Source organism: Pelobates fuscus, chromosome 2 (assembly GCF_036172605.1).
Source record: "Pelobates fuscus isolate aPelFus1 chromosome 2, aPelFus1.pri, whole genome shotgun sequence".
In the NCBI taxonomy this organism is placed as follows: domain Eukaryota; kingdom Metazoa; phylum Chordata; class Amphibia; order Anura; family Pelobatidae; genus Pelobates; species Pelobates fuscus.
The window spans coordinates 430,950,433-430,968,036 of NC_086318.1; the positions used below are offsets into that span (position 1 = coordinate 430,950,433).

At 43.6% G+C, this 17,604-nt stretch overlaps 1 protein-coding gene across 2 annotated transcripts in view; it reads right to left on the minus strand.

Moving 5' to 3' along the window:
- GALNT14 (polypeptide N-acetylgalactosaminyltransferase 14) overlaps window positions 1-17,604 on the minus strand; it is a 555,349-nt gene that overhangs the window by 34,578 nt on the left and 503,167 nt on the right. For both annotated transcript variants that reach the window (XM_063444081.1, XM_063444080.1), the window contains exon 10: window positions 7,222-7,348. In XM_063444081.1, the coding sequence (XP_063300151.1) occupies window positions 7,222-7,348 (127 nt within the window). The remainder of the gene's footprint in view (window positions 1-7,221; window positions 7,349-17,604) is intronic.

Genomic DNA, 17,604 nt, shown 5'->3' on the forward strand with positions numbered 1-17,604 from the left:
GCGCTGGTGAGGGGCTTACTGTCTCCCCTTGGTGAGCTGTGCTGCCGCTGGGGAGAGGTAATAACAGGCTCCTCTCCCTGAACCGTAGACTGCCGCTGGGGATCTGGGCCAACTGCCCAGCATCCCTGTAGGGCCGGTAGAGAGATCTCGGTCCCATCTTCACCTGCCATCTGTGGGTCTCTCCAGGACCAGTCTATGAGGTCCCCAACTTCTGCAGCTGGTAGTGAAGCAGGGGGTACCTCAGCCACCTTTTCCCAGCTGTAGGCTAGCAGGTCTGGGTCTGCCACCCAGTTTTCCCGGTCTGCGTCCCTGCTCTGCGGCTGGCAGGAATTTAATAGTTCTACATAGTCCATCTCCAGCTCTCGTTCCATGGCAGCGAAACGGCGGAGGTCTTGTCCCAGTCCAATAGATCTCGGGCCCTGTATCATCTCACCTCGGTAATGAAAGATAGCCCAGTACCGTGACTCTGCTGGACTGCCGAAGTCGACATCCTCCACTAAGGCTTTCCACAACAGGCCAGGGCTCGTGTAGTTCTCCCCCTCTGGCTGGATGCCCTCTGCCCTCCACGTCTCTGGCTGGACAGTGCACCACCACAGTGCCCGGTATGAGGTGTCCAAGCTCAGTTCCCTTTCCACGAGGTACTCGAGTTGTCTTACCCGCTGCCCTCCAGGTTGGTCTCCCAGAAGCGGCATCCGCCAGGCCATTTGTTCCTCCAACCGGTATGCGGCACCAGGAAGGCGCTGCTGCCGTTGATACTGGACTTCCTCCAGGGCATCGTACCATAATTCTATCCGGGCATTATCTCTCCATTCTAATTCACTCTCTTCCTCAGGTGTGTGTGTTGCCCAGGGGTCTACGAACCCCATTTTCCCAAATCTTTATGTAAACAGGGACGCTGTATGCACACCAGCGTCGCCCTCAATTGTAAATCCAAACGCACTGTGTCTCCGAGCTGCTTTACCTCGCACTAGGACGCCATCCCACCGCTGCCACCAATGTAACGGATCACCTGGCACCCCGACTTGGTACCTCCGTTAAAGGATGCTCCTAGTGCTTCCTGAGGACTCCAAGCACTCTGGCAGACACCATAATCACCGAATCCAAGAAACCTTTAAATTCTCCCAAGCGTATGAATGCTGTAGACCATTGAATAGGAACCATACGAATAGGCTTGTACCCCTAGCAGTCAACTGGAACAGCATACAATAAATCCTTCCCCCAATAATGAGACGACACATCACTTTGAGGTTAAAACAGGAACTCTGGACTGGCTCATCCAGCCTGGCTTTTATTACACTAATCCACATACAGGCCACACCCAGGGGGAGGCATAAAATAATCACATACATGGTTCAGCCCACACATCCCCTCCCCTCAGATAACATTAAAATCAATTATCCGGTACACTTTTTCAGCCAAGTTCTGGATGTACCCCAAAACCCGGGGGTACACCTTTAAATCCAGCATCGCTGGATAGCCCTTATTCAGGGGGACAACATATCCAAAATTCAAGTAATTCGGATGAATGGTTCGTGAGATATGGGGTTCCAAAGATTTGACCGACCGCATGGGTAAAGTATCCGAAAACAGTTCCATGCATTTTGGCCCTGCGGTCGGTCACAAACAAGGGAATGAAAACAGGCGAATTGCCTGTGTTATAGAGCCTGGAGAGGGTTTGAATGAATTCCCTTGTTTATGGGGTTCTTTCTACCGAACGGCGGGTCATTCGGTAGTTTCCATACGAATTTCTGGAAGTATGGAGGTCTCAGCGGTGTTTGCCTAGTCAAGTGTCCGATTTTAGTTCCAGACACTCGACGGCAAAACACCGCTGTTCGGTAGTTTAAGATGGCCGCCGCCACGTGTTTGTTTCCCGAATGGCGGCCACCCAGAGGACAAAGAATACATTACACGGATTGCCAATTACCCGTTTGCAACATTGTTGCAAACTGTAATTGGAGGCACACTTATTCCTGGGTGGTCTGGTTGTTCGGTAGTTTCACTCAATATAATGAATGGAGTGATTCTACCGAACAATCAGTTGAATGCTGCATATATATCCCAGGTTAAACTTAATACACATATAATATTACAGGCAGTACACTAGAATAGAACAGTAGTCCCAAAAGTCCCAATATGTCCATAGATGCTGTTAAAAGGGCCAGTAGCAGCAATATACAGTACAATATGCCCCAAATAACCCAGGGGCCATAGTCAGCAGGTAGGAGGCTAGCAAACAGGCTTCTCCAGGGCCCAGTGGCGAGGTTGGTTTCGCCACAGTTACCAACATTTGAAAAAAAATTCCAAGGACATTTTACAACACAGCTATCAATTATTACATTGAAAGTTTACCACACCCACTGCCGCAAAACTCAATACATTTATTAAACAGAGAGCAGCACTATACAGGGAGCACTGACTGTCCCGGGATATTATACACACAGACCTGTATTATACAGAGAGCAGCGCCATACAGTGAGCAATGACTGTCCTGGGATATTATACAGACACAGCCCTGTATTATACAGAGAGCAGCACTATATAGGGAGCACTGACTGTTCCAGGATATTATATACAGACCTGTATTATACAGAGAGCAGCACTATACAGGAAGCACCGACTGTCCCAGGATATTATACAGACACAGGCCTGTATTATACAGAGAGCAGCGCCATACAGTGAGCAATGACTGTCCTGGGATATTATACACACAGCCCTGTATTATACAGAGAGCAGCACTATATAGGGAGCACTGACTGTTCCAGGATATTATACACACAGCCATGTATTATACAGAGAGCAGCACTATACAGGGAGCACTGACTGTCCCAGGATATTATACACACAGACCTGTATTATACAGAGAGCAGCACTATACAGGGAGCACTGACTGTTCCAGGATATTATACACACAGACCTGTATTATACAGAGAGCAACACTATATAGGGAGCACTGACTGTTCAGGATATTATACACACAACCCTGTATTATACAGAGAGCAGCACTATACAGGGAGCACTGACTGTCCCGGGATATTATACACACAGACCTGTATTATACAGAGAGCAGCGCCATACAGTGAGCAATGACTGTCCTGGGATATTATACAGACACAGCCCTGTATTATACAGAGAGCAGCACTATATAGGGAGCACTGACTGTTCCAGGATATTATATACAGACCTGTATTATACAGAGAGCAGCACTATACAGGAAGCACCGACTGTCCCAGGATATTATACAGACACAGGCCTGTATTATACAGAGAGCAGCGCCATACAGTGAGCAATGACTGTCCTGGGATATTATACACACAGCCCTGTATTATACAGAGAGCAGCACTATATAGGGAGCACTGACTGTTCCAGGATATTATACACACAGCCATGTATTATACAGAGAGCAGCACTATACAGGGAGCACTGACTGTCCCAGGATATTATACACACAGACCTGTATTATACAGAGAGCAGCACTATACAGGGAGCACTGACTGTTCCAGGATATTATACACACAGACCTGTATTATACAGAGAGCAACACTATATAGGGAGCACTGACTGTTCAGGATATTATACACACAGACCTGTATTATACAGAGAGCAGCAATATACAGGAAGCACCGACTGTATAATACAGGTCTGTTTGTGTATTATATCCCAAGACAGTCAGTGCTCACTGTATGGCGCTGCTCTCTGTCTCTCTCAAAGCAGTGCACTGGGGCCCTTCCTACAAGACAACTCACTGGAATACATTTTTTAATTATTGATAGACTGCTGAGTACATACACACAGTACACTGAATACGAACACAGAGAGACTGCTGAATACACACACACACACAGACTCCTGAATGCACACAGGCTGATTTATACACGTACACACCGACTGCTGAGTCCATACACACACTACTGAGTCCATTCACACACAGACACACATGACTGCTGAGTCCAACACACACAGACACACAGACTGCTGAGTCCATACACACACAGACACACAGACTGCTGAGTCCATACACACACACACACACACACACACAGACACACAGGCTGCTGAGTCCATACACACACACACACACACAGACTGCCGAGTCCACACTCACATACAGACTGCTGAGTCCATGCACACACACACACACACACACACACACACACACACACACAGACTGCTGAGTCCATACACACAGACACACAGACTGCTGGGTCCATACACACACAGACACACAGACTGCTGAGTCCATACACACACACACACAGAGACTACTGAGTCCATACACACACACACACAGAGACTACTGAGTCCATACACACACACAGACTGCTGAGTCCATACACACAGAATGCTGAGTCCATACACACACAGACACACACACATACTGCTGAGTCCTTACACACACAGACACACAGACTGCTGACTCCATACACACACAGACACACAGACTGACACCAAGACTGACACACAGACTGCTGACTCCATACACACACACAGACACACAGACTGCTGACTCCATACACACACACACACACACACACAGACTGCTGACTCCATACACACACAGACACACAGACTGACACCAAGACTGACACACAGACTGCTGACTCCATACACACACGCAGACTACTGACTCCATACACACACAGACACACAGACTGCTGAGTCCATACACACACAGACACACAGACTGCTGAGTCCATACACACACACACAGACTGTGGAGTCCATACACACACACACAGACTGTGGAGTCCATACACACACACACAGACTGTGGAGTCCATACACACACACACAGACTGCTGGGTCCATACACACACACAGACACACACACAGACTGCTGGGTCCATACACACACAGACACACAGACCTAGAGTGTTCCTTCTTTCTACAATATGAGTGCACTTCTACGTCTCAGATAAAAAAAGGGGGTTGTTCTTAGCTGAACCAAAGGCGTCCCAAGAAGATCTGAAATTATCATTACTGGAAAATTAGTAATTTATAGCATATCCTCCCTTTCCCACGGTGGAGGATACAAATGAAGGATTAGCATTATCTTAATAGGTTATTAGGTTGTTATTATTATATATAAACAGAGGTGACATTGCTTTCCATTAAAGGGAAACTCCAGTGCCAGAAAAACGATCAGTTTTCCTGGCACTGGAGGGTCCCTCTCCCTCCCACCCACCAATCCCCGGTTACTGAAGGGGTGAAAACCCCTTCAGTCACTTACCTGGGACAGCGGCGATGTCCCTCGCCGCTGTCTCCGCCTCCGCGACGCTCCTCCTAGTGATTACGTCGGCCGGTGGGCGAGACTAATCTCGCTCACCGGCCGAGGAGACCTAATGCGCATGCGCGGAAATGCCGCGCATGCGCATTACGTCTCCCCATAGGAAAGCATTGAAAAATCATTTCAATGCTTTCCTATGGGGTTTTGAGCGACGCTGGAGGTCCTCACACAGCGTGAGGATGTCCAGCGACGCTCTAGCACAGGAAACCTGTGCTAGAACCCAGGAAGTGACCTCTAGTGGCTGTCTAATAGACAGCCACTAGAGGTGGAGTTAACCCTGCAATGTAAATATTGCAGTTTATGAAAAACTGCAATAATTACACTTGCAGGGTTAAGGGTAGTGGGAGTTGGCACCCAGACCACTCCAATGAGCAGAAGTGGTCTGGGTGCCTGGAGTGTCCCTTTAACCTACTAATCCTTTATAGAGAACAGAAAAAAACATCCTCAACATTTGTAATAGGCATACAAACGTGACTTATACAGAGCAAATTAAATATTAGTTATTGTGGCGCACACAGTTCCTTTCTGCCTTAGACCTCACCAGAAGCATTACTTGTCATTATTACAGTGGCTATCAAACATGGCAGTCATTTCCTGTATGATACATATGGCAACCAGTCCAGGTAGGGCCATAGACATAGAATACCTAGACGTCGCACGTCTATGGCATTGCGTGCTAAGCGTTGAGGAATGCGGGCGCCATCTTGGACCGGTCGCAGCTCTACTGAAGCTATTGAAGAACCCTTGGAAAGTCTATCTCACAAAAGGTAAGTGAAGGACTTGGGGCACTTATAGTCTTAATACCCCTACCCCTAATCCTTAATACCCCTACCCCTAGTCCTTAATACCCCTACCCCTAGTCCTTAATACCCATACCCCTGGTCATTAATACCCCTACAGTGTTAATACCCCTACGCCAGCCTACCCCAGCACACATAGTCCCAAGTCCTTCACTTACCTTTTGTGAGATGGACTTTCCAAGGGTTCTTCAATAGCTTTGGTAGAGTGGCGACCGGTCCAAGATGGTGCCCGCATTCCTCGCCGCTCAGCACACAATGCAGCGTCTAGGTATTCTATGTCTATGGGTAGGGCCACAAAGTTGTTCAAAATAAAAGGAATAGTCAGAACACTGTGGTTTCTTGCACCTTGCAAAACTATTCAGGAACTAGCTGATTCTCATTACATTACAAACATTACACTGAAACCTTGCTCCATGTGATATTTTAACACAATGAAATACAAAATCATTTAACGTCCAGTGTATTTTGATTATATATTTCATACGGTATAAGTATGCTAAAATAGTTGCATGTTTAATCCTCACATTATTTTGTAATACTCACTACACTATGGCCTCTTCAAACTGCAGCAAGGTCTACTGCTTTACTGTGGGGGCGGAGCTTGGGTGGGAGGCGGATGTGTGGGTGGAGCTATTGTGGCGGGGGCGGAGCCTGCACACGCGATGCAAAGCTGGAGCCTGAGTGCAGGGGAAGCTGCTGGGAATTCGGAAGGGAGACTGTCAGTGCTCCCTCCTGCCCCCAGCAGCCTCAATGCAGCCGCTCCAGCCCTCAGCAGCTATCCACAGCCCTCAGCAGTGAGTCCCTCTGCACTGAATTCCCTCGGACTGTAACAGGCTGAGTGAACATAATAAAGCCCAGCGAGCAGTAACTTTCATTTGGGGGGCACAAAGGGGGGCACAGCCTGATCTAGGGGGGGCCATGCCCCCCCCTAGTGACGCCACTGCTCTCCAGCGGTTGTAGAATTACATCAGCCATGTTTTGACAGCCACGGTCAAACGAGTATGGATTGTCAAAGACTGGTAGAACATCATTGGAGATACAATGCCAACACACCAGACAAACGATCTGTTGGTCACCCGAGATACATTCTTTCAGCTGTCAAGGTAGAGTCTATAAACAGGAAAACACTTCACCTACTTTATATACGTGTTGACATTCCCCTCCGGAAAGACATACGGATGCTTCTTTCTAAAAACATGTCCCACTCGGCTGCAGGGTATTATCTCCAAACTTCCACCGCACATCCAAACGCGGAAAGACATTTCTGCAAGAAAATAAAGTTCAGCCGTGTCTTATTCCTATTACAGAAGTCAGAGAGGATCAGCTCACGCTGTATTGGGGATTAAAGAGCTTGTGCAGTAGAGGGCAAGTCTAATCATAATTTCTGTAAGTTGAAACCTACTGAACCAGATTGCTGCTGACAGATATAATTCCTTATCTGCAAGAAAAATATCATTCCCTTACAGGAAGCATTTTTGTCAAAGAGATGAGAGGCTTTTGTAGAAAAAAAAAGGAGGAAAAAAAACACTTTCAGAAAATACATATTTATTAAAATTTAAGCATCTGCTACAAATAGTACGGACATAAAAATATTGATACCTTTGCAAGATCTATTAAAGGGACCTTCTGCGTATAAAAGGTGCAAGAAGCAGAGCCACATTATCTATTAGGCAACCAGAACACCAAAGGCACTCCTAAAGTGATCTGCACCCGATATTGGTGCAGTTCAAAAAGCTCACCCACTGGACTAACAGGGATGCAGCTCACACTACACTGGACCATTAGGAACGGTAACCAGGAGGGAGAGGATAGAACACACATAACACCCAGACTCCCCTACACACAAAACACATACACAATTTATTCATCACCAGGGCCGCCATCAGAAATTTTGGGGCCCCTAACACAGCTCAAGGTCTGGGCCCCCCGTCAAGCCCGCCCAGAAGGCCCGCCTCCAAATCCCGCCCACAGGAATACACACACACTAACATATACAAATACTGAAACAGACATACACACATGCATAGGGAGATACTGACACACACACACATATACATGCAGACATACATACTGACAAACATACATATACATACACATACTGCATACTGATATATACATACATACATACATACACACACACTGGCATACATACATACATACACACACTGTGGCATACACACACACACACTGTGGCATACACACACTGGCATACATACACTGGCATACACACATACATACACTGGCATACATACATACATACACTGGCATACATACACTGGCATACATACATACATACACTGGCATACATACACTGGCACACTGGCATACACACATACATACACTGGCACACTGGCATACACACATACATACACTGCCATACACTGGCATACACACATACATACACTGGCATACATACACTGGCACACACACACACATACACTGGCACACTGGCATACACACATACATACACTGGCATACACACATACATACACTGGCACACTGGCATACATACACTGGCATACATACACTGGCATGCATACATACATACACTGGCATACACACATACATACACTGGCATACACACATACATACACTGGTATAAACACATACATACACTGGCATACATACACTGGCATACATACAGTGGCATACACACACTGGCATACACTGGCATACACACATACATACACTGGCATACATACACTGGCATACATACATACATACACTGGCATACACACATACATACACTGGCACACTGGCATACACACATACATACACTGACCTACACACATACATACACTGGCACACTGGCATGCATACATACATACACTGGCACACTGGCATACATACACTGGCATGCATACATACATACACTGGCATACACACATACATACACTGGCACACTGGCATACACACATACATACACTGACCTACACACATACATACACTGGCACACTGGCATACATACACTGGCACACTGGCATACATACACTGGCATACATACACTGGCATGCATACATACATACACTGGCATACACACATACATACACTGGCACACTGGCATACATACACTGGCATGCATGCATACATACACTGGCATACACACACATACACTGGCACACTGGCATACATACACTGGCATACACTGGCATACACACATACATACACTGGCATACATACACTGGCATACACTGGCATACACACATACACTGGCATACATACACTGGCATACACACATACATACACTGGCATACACTGGCATATACACACATACATACACTGGCATACATACACTGGCATACACTGGCATACATACACTGGCATACATACACTGGCATACATACACTGGCACACTGGCATACATACACACACCTCATTTTCAGCCACTCTCTTCCTTACCATTTCGCAGGAGGGGATGGGGATGATGTGCGTCGGCTGCCTCTCCTCGCGGCCTTTCTCTTCTCCTTCCCCCGCGCGGAGTAAACAGGGAGGAAGTGACCGGACGTCACTCCCTCCCAGCAGCACTTGCTTTCCGGCTGCATTTTCTTTTTAAAGGGGCCCGGTCGCGCTATTACAGCGCTGACCGGGCCCCTGAAGATAATAGGGCCCATTGGGTGGCCTTAAATGCTTGGGCCACCTGATGGGCCCCATCAGCGTGTGGGCCCCGGTGCAGATGCACCGGCGGCAGTTAAGCTAATACACGTGGGGCCGCCCAGGCCCGTGACAATTGTCACGGTTGTCATGCCCTGATGGCGGCCCTGTTCATCACAAATACAACTCTCAACCGGCACACACAGACACACACAGCCTACCTCTCCTCCCCCCCATACAGCTCTCACCCTTCAGCACTTAATCTCACACACACAATACTCAGCCACCACACACATTACTCATACACACAGAGCCCGGCTCTATAATTGCGAGCTCCATATTGCACCCTGCCTAGCCCTGGGCAACCTTTATCTGACAAGAAGGCACATGGCAGTACAACATGCAGATACATTGTATTACAGTATAATAAATAATATAAAAAAAAAAAAAACACTTCAGGTTAAATTTTAGCACAATCTAATGGTTATTATAGTTGATCTATTGATTATGCCAACGTTTGTTTTGTTTTTTTAAATTCTTAATAGTTTATTTTACATTAATGTACGTAATATTTAACTCTTGCAGTTTCATTTACACAAAGCATGTGCTTGTAGGGTAGTACTGGAGAAAATGGTAAGTGCGTATGGTCACGTCAACACAGCAGCATTACCGGTGGCTGCTCAGTAACCAAAGAAACATCAGTATGGACTGTGCAAAAGATGGAATTACTGTTAGCAAATTTGCATGCCACAAAGAAACACCAAGACAGGCAACGGGTGGCATGATGTCATATCCAACCGCCCAGTCTGTCTGATGTGCAGGAAGCCCCCTAAATGTGATTCATACAGACATGAAAAAATTGTTTCATTCTCAATCAGATTTTATAACACAGTGGGTTTAGATTTTTTTGTTTTCATCTCTTGCTTTGTTAATTAAACTGTAATCCCATACAGGAGGCTTAACAGTGCACAATATATGAAATTGTAAATTAAACACACTGTGCAATACAGGAAGTTTAAACATTTGATCTCTGTTTACAGGAAATGTGTGATCACATGCAAGGAAGTGTGACAAGGGCCACAAACAAAGTGATTTGACTCCTAAATGGCAAATAACTGAGCAGTGAGGCAGCAGGGGCATGATCTGTATGAAGTTGTTTTGGTGCTTAGAGTGTCCCTTTAATTTGTCATCCAATAGAAACACTGTATGCCTTCCAGAAATGTCTCCCTCATGTCAGCTCTATCCCAGGTTTCCATGCACAGTTCCAATATTGTCTTTCCTGTATACCCAAGTTAAAAAAATTTAAACTGGATTTTTTTCTGCCAATTTTAATAATTTCTTATTTGACTCCTACTCATTGTATCAAAACAGGGATAGTGTAACTCATTAACCTACGCCATCAATTTCCTGCACACTGAGCTTTTAACCTTCAGTGCCAGTGGTGTGCCACTTTCATTGCTTTGCAATGACACTCAAAGTAGTAAAGAAAGGATATCAAGATGTTTTGTTTAATTATTGTGACAGCTGTTTATAATATTTCATAGGTGTCCAATAGAGGTGAGGCGATCCGAATTCCAGAGATGTAGGTGGAGTCTGGTGGCCTGGCATCTTAAAATAACACTGGCCAGTGGCCACCACTGATCACGAGTCAAGACTAGCCACTATCTGCAGTGGTTAGTATGAATTCCTAAAGCACATGCCTACCAATCATCCCTGCCCATCTTCCAAGATGGTGGTTGGCACCAGGCCCGTCGCCACTGGGCAGGCACACCAAGCTATTGCTTGGGGCCCCGAGCTGGCCTGGGGCCCCAAGCAGAGCCGGTGCTTCCTATAAGGCTGAAGCCGCCTGAGCGCTCTATAGAGAGCCTCAGACGGCTGCAGCACTCCTCTCTCGTCACCTCCCCTTCCCTGTAGCGTGGCCGAGCTCCTCTTCCTCCTGGCTGTCAGTCGGTACAGGAGATTTCGTTTCCTGTTCCCGGCCGGACTGAATGGAAGTGCACACTGAGTGCTCACTCCCTTTCAGTACGGCCAGGTACCCGGCTGGACTGACAGCCAGGAGGAAGAGGAGCTCGGCCACGCTACAGGGAACGTGAGGTCAGAACTGAGAACAACATAGGGAGGGGGAGTAAAAAGAACAGAGGGAGGGAGGGAGGGGGGGAGTTAAAAAAAAACATAGGGGGGGAGTAAAAAAAAACATGGGGAGGGGGGGAGTAAGAAGGACACAGGGAGGGGGAGGGGAGTAAGAAGGACACAGGGAGGGGGAGGGGAGGGAGGAGTAAAAAGGACACCGGGGAGCAGTTTTAGATAATTTGCACATGTTTGTGAGAACTGAAAAATGTTAATGTGAGTGTGTGTATGTCTGTTAGTGTGTGTGTGTGTGTGTGTGTCTGTTAGTGTGAGTGTGTGTATGTCTGTTAGTGTGTGTGTGTGTGTTAGTGTGTGTATGTCTGTTAGTGTGTGTGTGTGTTTTAAGTATGTTGGATTTAGTTATTGCGCACCTTTTTAAGGTATATTTGATTTTATGGTACTGTGGTGGTATTTGCAAATGTGCAATTGTTGAAAATGTTTAAATTTTATGCACATTATATGCAACAGCAGTATTTGCACTGTGAGCCTTTTTTATTGATATAAAATGTGGCTGAACTTAACCTGTATGGCTATGCTATGGTTCCTGTAGGCTTTGCGTGCGTGTGGGGGGGCCCTCCATGTCCATTTTGCTTGGGGCCCCCAAATTCCTTCAAATGGTCCTGGTTGGCACTATGCGTGGTTGGTTCTTCTCTAAAGAAGGTGGTCTGGCTAAATGACAGCCAGCCCCCTCAAGGCAGACCACTGCTGAAGCAGTCTGTGCATGGTCCTGATGCCCAGTCCTCTCCTGTAATTTGAAACCTGCTTTAGGATTCAAACTACGGGATAAATCCTAGGTACCTAATATAGCTAGGACAGGATCCCAAAATGCAGGACTTTCACAGCCAATTCAGGACAGTTGGCACCTATTAAAACATAACCTCTTCATATTAAAACTTCTCACAATATCCAGTAATTCCAGGCTTCAGTATATGGCAGCATAGAGAATAGGCACTGCTCAAGCTAAAAGATATATCTACTGTTATTATAGCGTGCACACATTCTGTATCCAATTGATGAATGATGGGAATATCAGTCCCAAGTAGATTATTTACTTTAAATTAAATAACAAAATATGAACAACAAGCGTGTAAGCTATAAGGTAAAAAAAAAAGTTATAAATGCAAAAAAAATTATAATCTGTAGATTTCACGCACAGACAAAGATTTCTAGTCCAATACATTCGAATTGGTTCAAAAATGTATAATAAATGTAATGCTTTCAGCTGGGTATATTAGAAATAGTCGTACAGGTGGCACTCAGATTGAAAATACATTGCAATTTGTCAAATTTCAGCTACTCTGTGCAAAAACAAACACAACGAACTGGCTTTCTTTGATGTGTTAATAAGAACCCTTATCTCTAAGGTGTAGAAATTCTTTTATTTTTTTTACGCGTTTTCCTCCGCTCAGCAAATTTAAAAATAAATAAAATAAACGGAGGCGGTGTTTGCCTGTCATGGGCTTAAAATTCAATCAGAAGAATATTGACTGTGTAGATCCGTATCTCGAGATATAACACATCCACATTACGCTCCTCTGTCTCACAGGAGAACACATTCATTTGATGAGTCAATATATTATCTCTGGGAAAAAAAATGAATGCAGAAGAGAAAACTGATTAAAGTGATTCATATATTCTGCCCGCTACATAAACTAATTTGTCAATCTCAATATGTCTGGACGCTGTGACAGGGAAGGAACAGCACAGCCTTCTCTTTAGGAACAGGGCAAGGATACACTATTTCAAGAGGAGAGTTTCATTTCTGGCAATAAATTGTGCTTTATGCTGCAAGTGCTGTTAACCAAAAAAGCGGGCTAGTGAAAGTATCCTATCGATCTCTAGGATAATGCAGATTTTTTGTTACTTTGTTAAAATGCCTTATCAAACATTCTTGTTTCACAAGCTATAGAAGAAATGTCACCAGGCATTGCCCAGGTGAATAAATATGTTCATTCTGTGTGCACATTAAAAGGAACATTAAATAGAGCGCCCCCTCGTTTATTTATTTTTTTCAGTTTACAAAAAAATGCAGATTACAATAGAAATTAGCACTTTTCAAAATGAACCTTGATACATCTTGGCTGTCAATCAGACAGCAGGTCCTGTTACTTCTTGGTTTGGTTAGCTCAGTGGAGGTAAACTCAAAGAGGAATTGCCCAGAGCACGTGCCTTGCAAATACTTTTCATTGAGCAGCATTAGGAAGACTATGATTGGACAGCCACAGAAAGTCTGGGCGGGGTTAGAAGGGGAGGGCTTGCAAAGGCAGCAGACAAGAGATATGCAGCAATTGCAAGCCACAATTTCATATACCCTCTCCCAATGAAAAGAAAAATGCAAAACAAATTACATGCTTATTTTATTTGGGTAATATCTACTAAATTGGTCATTTTTAATGGATTGTTCTTTTAAACAACAGATTGATGGTGTTTAAGAAACCTAAGAAACAGAGATGACGGAATCTAATGAACACCTAAGTGGTCAACTTGACCATCTGCCTTTTAAATAGATGTAAAGTACACCTGTCATACTTTACATGACTTTGTTATATTTTAAAAATAAATATAGTTCATCTCTTAATTGTGCTAACCAAATTTCGAGCAAATGTATAGATAAGTTTGACACTAAGCAACTGAATGTGAACTTGTCCATCTCCTCAATTGTGGATACTTTAAAGCAGGGGTCCTCAAACTCCAGCCCCCCAGATGTTGCTAAACTACAACTCAACCATGATTCTCTGGCTATCTATGTAATTCAAAGAATCATGGGGGTTGCAGTTCAGCAACAACAGGGCCGCAGTTTGAGGACCCCTGCTTTAAAGTGAATATTTGATTTTGTTGTTTTTTCCTGTTAAATTTTTAATATACGGTAATTCCCTCTGTCATAAAATAAATAAAATTAGCGTTAAAGATAGAGAGTAACTTTTTTATGGGATCATGGTAACCCAGTTTATGAAATGTGAACATTCTCTCCAATTAATAAAGCTTGTGTCAGGCTGAACGGAGCGTTTGAAAATTGTTTGGTGAAAAATAGCATTGATCATTGTTCTCATCCTACGTTTGTGATGATGTTAACAGGTTCAGCTCTGCTGTCTGCTGTAGATTGTGTTGTTTAATAGAAAGTGTCAGTATCTAAACTATCAGCTTGTTCTGGGGCAGTCATGCAAGCCCTCCTGTCCCGACTCCAGATATGTTCTGTCTCTAAGTAATTCCATTTGTTTTGTGCTCTTGTCACTGTTCTACAAGAAATTCGGGGGGTGATTGATTTTATTCTTTTATCTTTACCTCATTAAATCTTTGAACATTAGAAATGTCTGATATCCATACGGGTTTCTTCAAACTGTAACCTGCACACACTTCCAGTAGTAAATACAGATTTAGAAATAATTAAATTAAAATACAAATTAAGAGGCCCACAAGCTCAAAGATTGATTTTGTTTTTTTAATGTTGCCTAATGGAAACCACAGTTTAATTATTTTGTATATCAATGATTACAATTTAGGTCTCCTTTAATTGAATAATCATATTTTTAGCAGTGAGCCCGTCATTCTTTGAAATTACGTTGTAAGAGGATTTGTCAAATTTTCTCAACTTTCAGAAATGGAAACTTTTTTTAAGTGTTGTTGCTTTTACTCATTTACATTGGTTGCAAGGCACAGTCTGGCATTCTATGTAAATAAGGCATCTTCCAATAACGCAGTGCATTCACCACAACATCATAGTTGTGCTTGCTTCATTAACAGCTGGCAAAGGTACATGGGAAGTGCTACTTACTAACCTGAGTTCGGGTAATTTTCAAAGAATGGTCAGTTTTGAAGCATCAGAATGAAAACAACCTAACATTTCAAATTTACACTCAGGTTCAAGTGCGCCAATAGTAACTTAAATTGAGATTTAAAAAAAAAGATATACTGTATGCAAGCTCAACATTCTCTATATATAAGAAGGAAACCCACATCAAAAAACAAACAAAATGGATGATTCACTAAACAGTAACTGCTCCTTGTTTGTAATAACAACCATCATTTTGAACCCCCCTCCCACCACCTCTAGTTGGTTGTCTGTAGTCTTTTTTCTGGTGACACCAGAGACAAGTTTTCATAATGCTCAGCATTGACTCATCATTAAAGGACATCTCCAAACAGCTATAAGTGTTTAGTTTAAGGTGCTTTATGTTTTAAGATCTTGTCTTCATTTTTCACTTTACAAAAGGCCAGGTTTCAACAGAAATTGGCACTTTTATAAATAAACCCTCTTACATCACCTTGGCTGCCAATCAGGCAACTTCCTGGTTTAGTTTGTTCGGTGTGGCTAAACTCAATTGCCCAGAGCACCTGCCTTGCAAAGACTTCTCATTGAGCTGCATTGGGAAGTCTGTGATTGGACAGCCACAGAAAGTCTGGGCGGGGTAAGAAGGGGAGGGCTTGTATAGGCTGCAGACAAGAAATCTGTAGCTTTTGTTAACAGAAAAATAATGCATAATAAAGTGCATGCATGTTTTCATTGGGGCATATCTACTGGTAATTTTGTTTGTTTTTGTGGAGCGGGATGTCGTTTCAAATACGCTCACACTTCACAAGATTAAATCAGTAAATTTCTGCTCTCAAGAGAAGACTCCTCTAATGTTCTGCATCTGGGCAGCCTTGGATACACCAGTCAACCTAGTGCACATCAAACTAACACAATCCCTTTTTGGAAAATGTACATTGTCGTCCTGCACCCAATATGAACAAAGATAGCAGATATGAACATGTGGTGAAGACTTGACAACCAGGGCAAATGGTCAAGTTATAAACTTTTACTTTCATGCCTAAATATTATAATTAAATTGTCAACGCAGTTTACAGTCTACTGATAACAAATGAAAACAAATTTAAATCTTGTTAAAGATGCACATATTATACAAAACTATATTGTATAGTTATTATTATATATTGATATTATTATTAAAAATAACACCAAAATCATCAAAAGGTGATACTTTTTGGAAATGATTAACGAAACGGGGGCCGGCAATCCCAACAATTTGGCAGGACGCCTTTGCATAGCTATGTTTGTAAAAGTCCTTAATCTTGGGATATATTGAAATCAATAAAGACTGGCCTTGTAAAATGAAACACTCTGCGCCTTGTGGGATCCATATTTACACTTTGTTAAAATGAAACAGGTGATGTCAGACGTTGCTATCTTGTTAAAAATATTCTACTTTTTAGATGATAAAACTCTCACTTAGAACGCGACTTCCTTTACATTATAACTAATCCCTAGCAGTGTTTTGTAATAGATTCACCAAAGCTGATCTGTTTCATCCAATCCCCTATTTTTAACGTGCCTTTAGAGAAAATGAATTAAATGGGAAGTTTACAGGAGGGATTTGATAGGAGAGACAGAGACACATTTCTCCAACAGAATGACAGCCACCAAGTTTTGTTCAGATTGTAAAATGGAAAGATACGAGGCGGGGAATCCAGATAAGAGAAACATATAGACACGGTGATAGTAGAGCATGAAAGATGGATTACATAGTTATCTGGAGACTGACAGACAAAAACAGAGTAATATAGGCAGTGGGACCAGGGAGGCCTCGATTCAAAGAGAAACTTAAGCCGTTTCCGTGGGGACATACTGCATTATAGTCTTATCAATGATAGAACAGGAGTTTTAGTAAACTTTAGCTGAAAAGTATTTTTTACCAACTACATAAAAAAAAGAAATAGAAATACCGGTTGCTAAAGGGCAGTGTTTATCTAAAATGTAAGTATCATGTAAAATGTATCATGTAAAATGTTCCAGCACGATAAAAA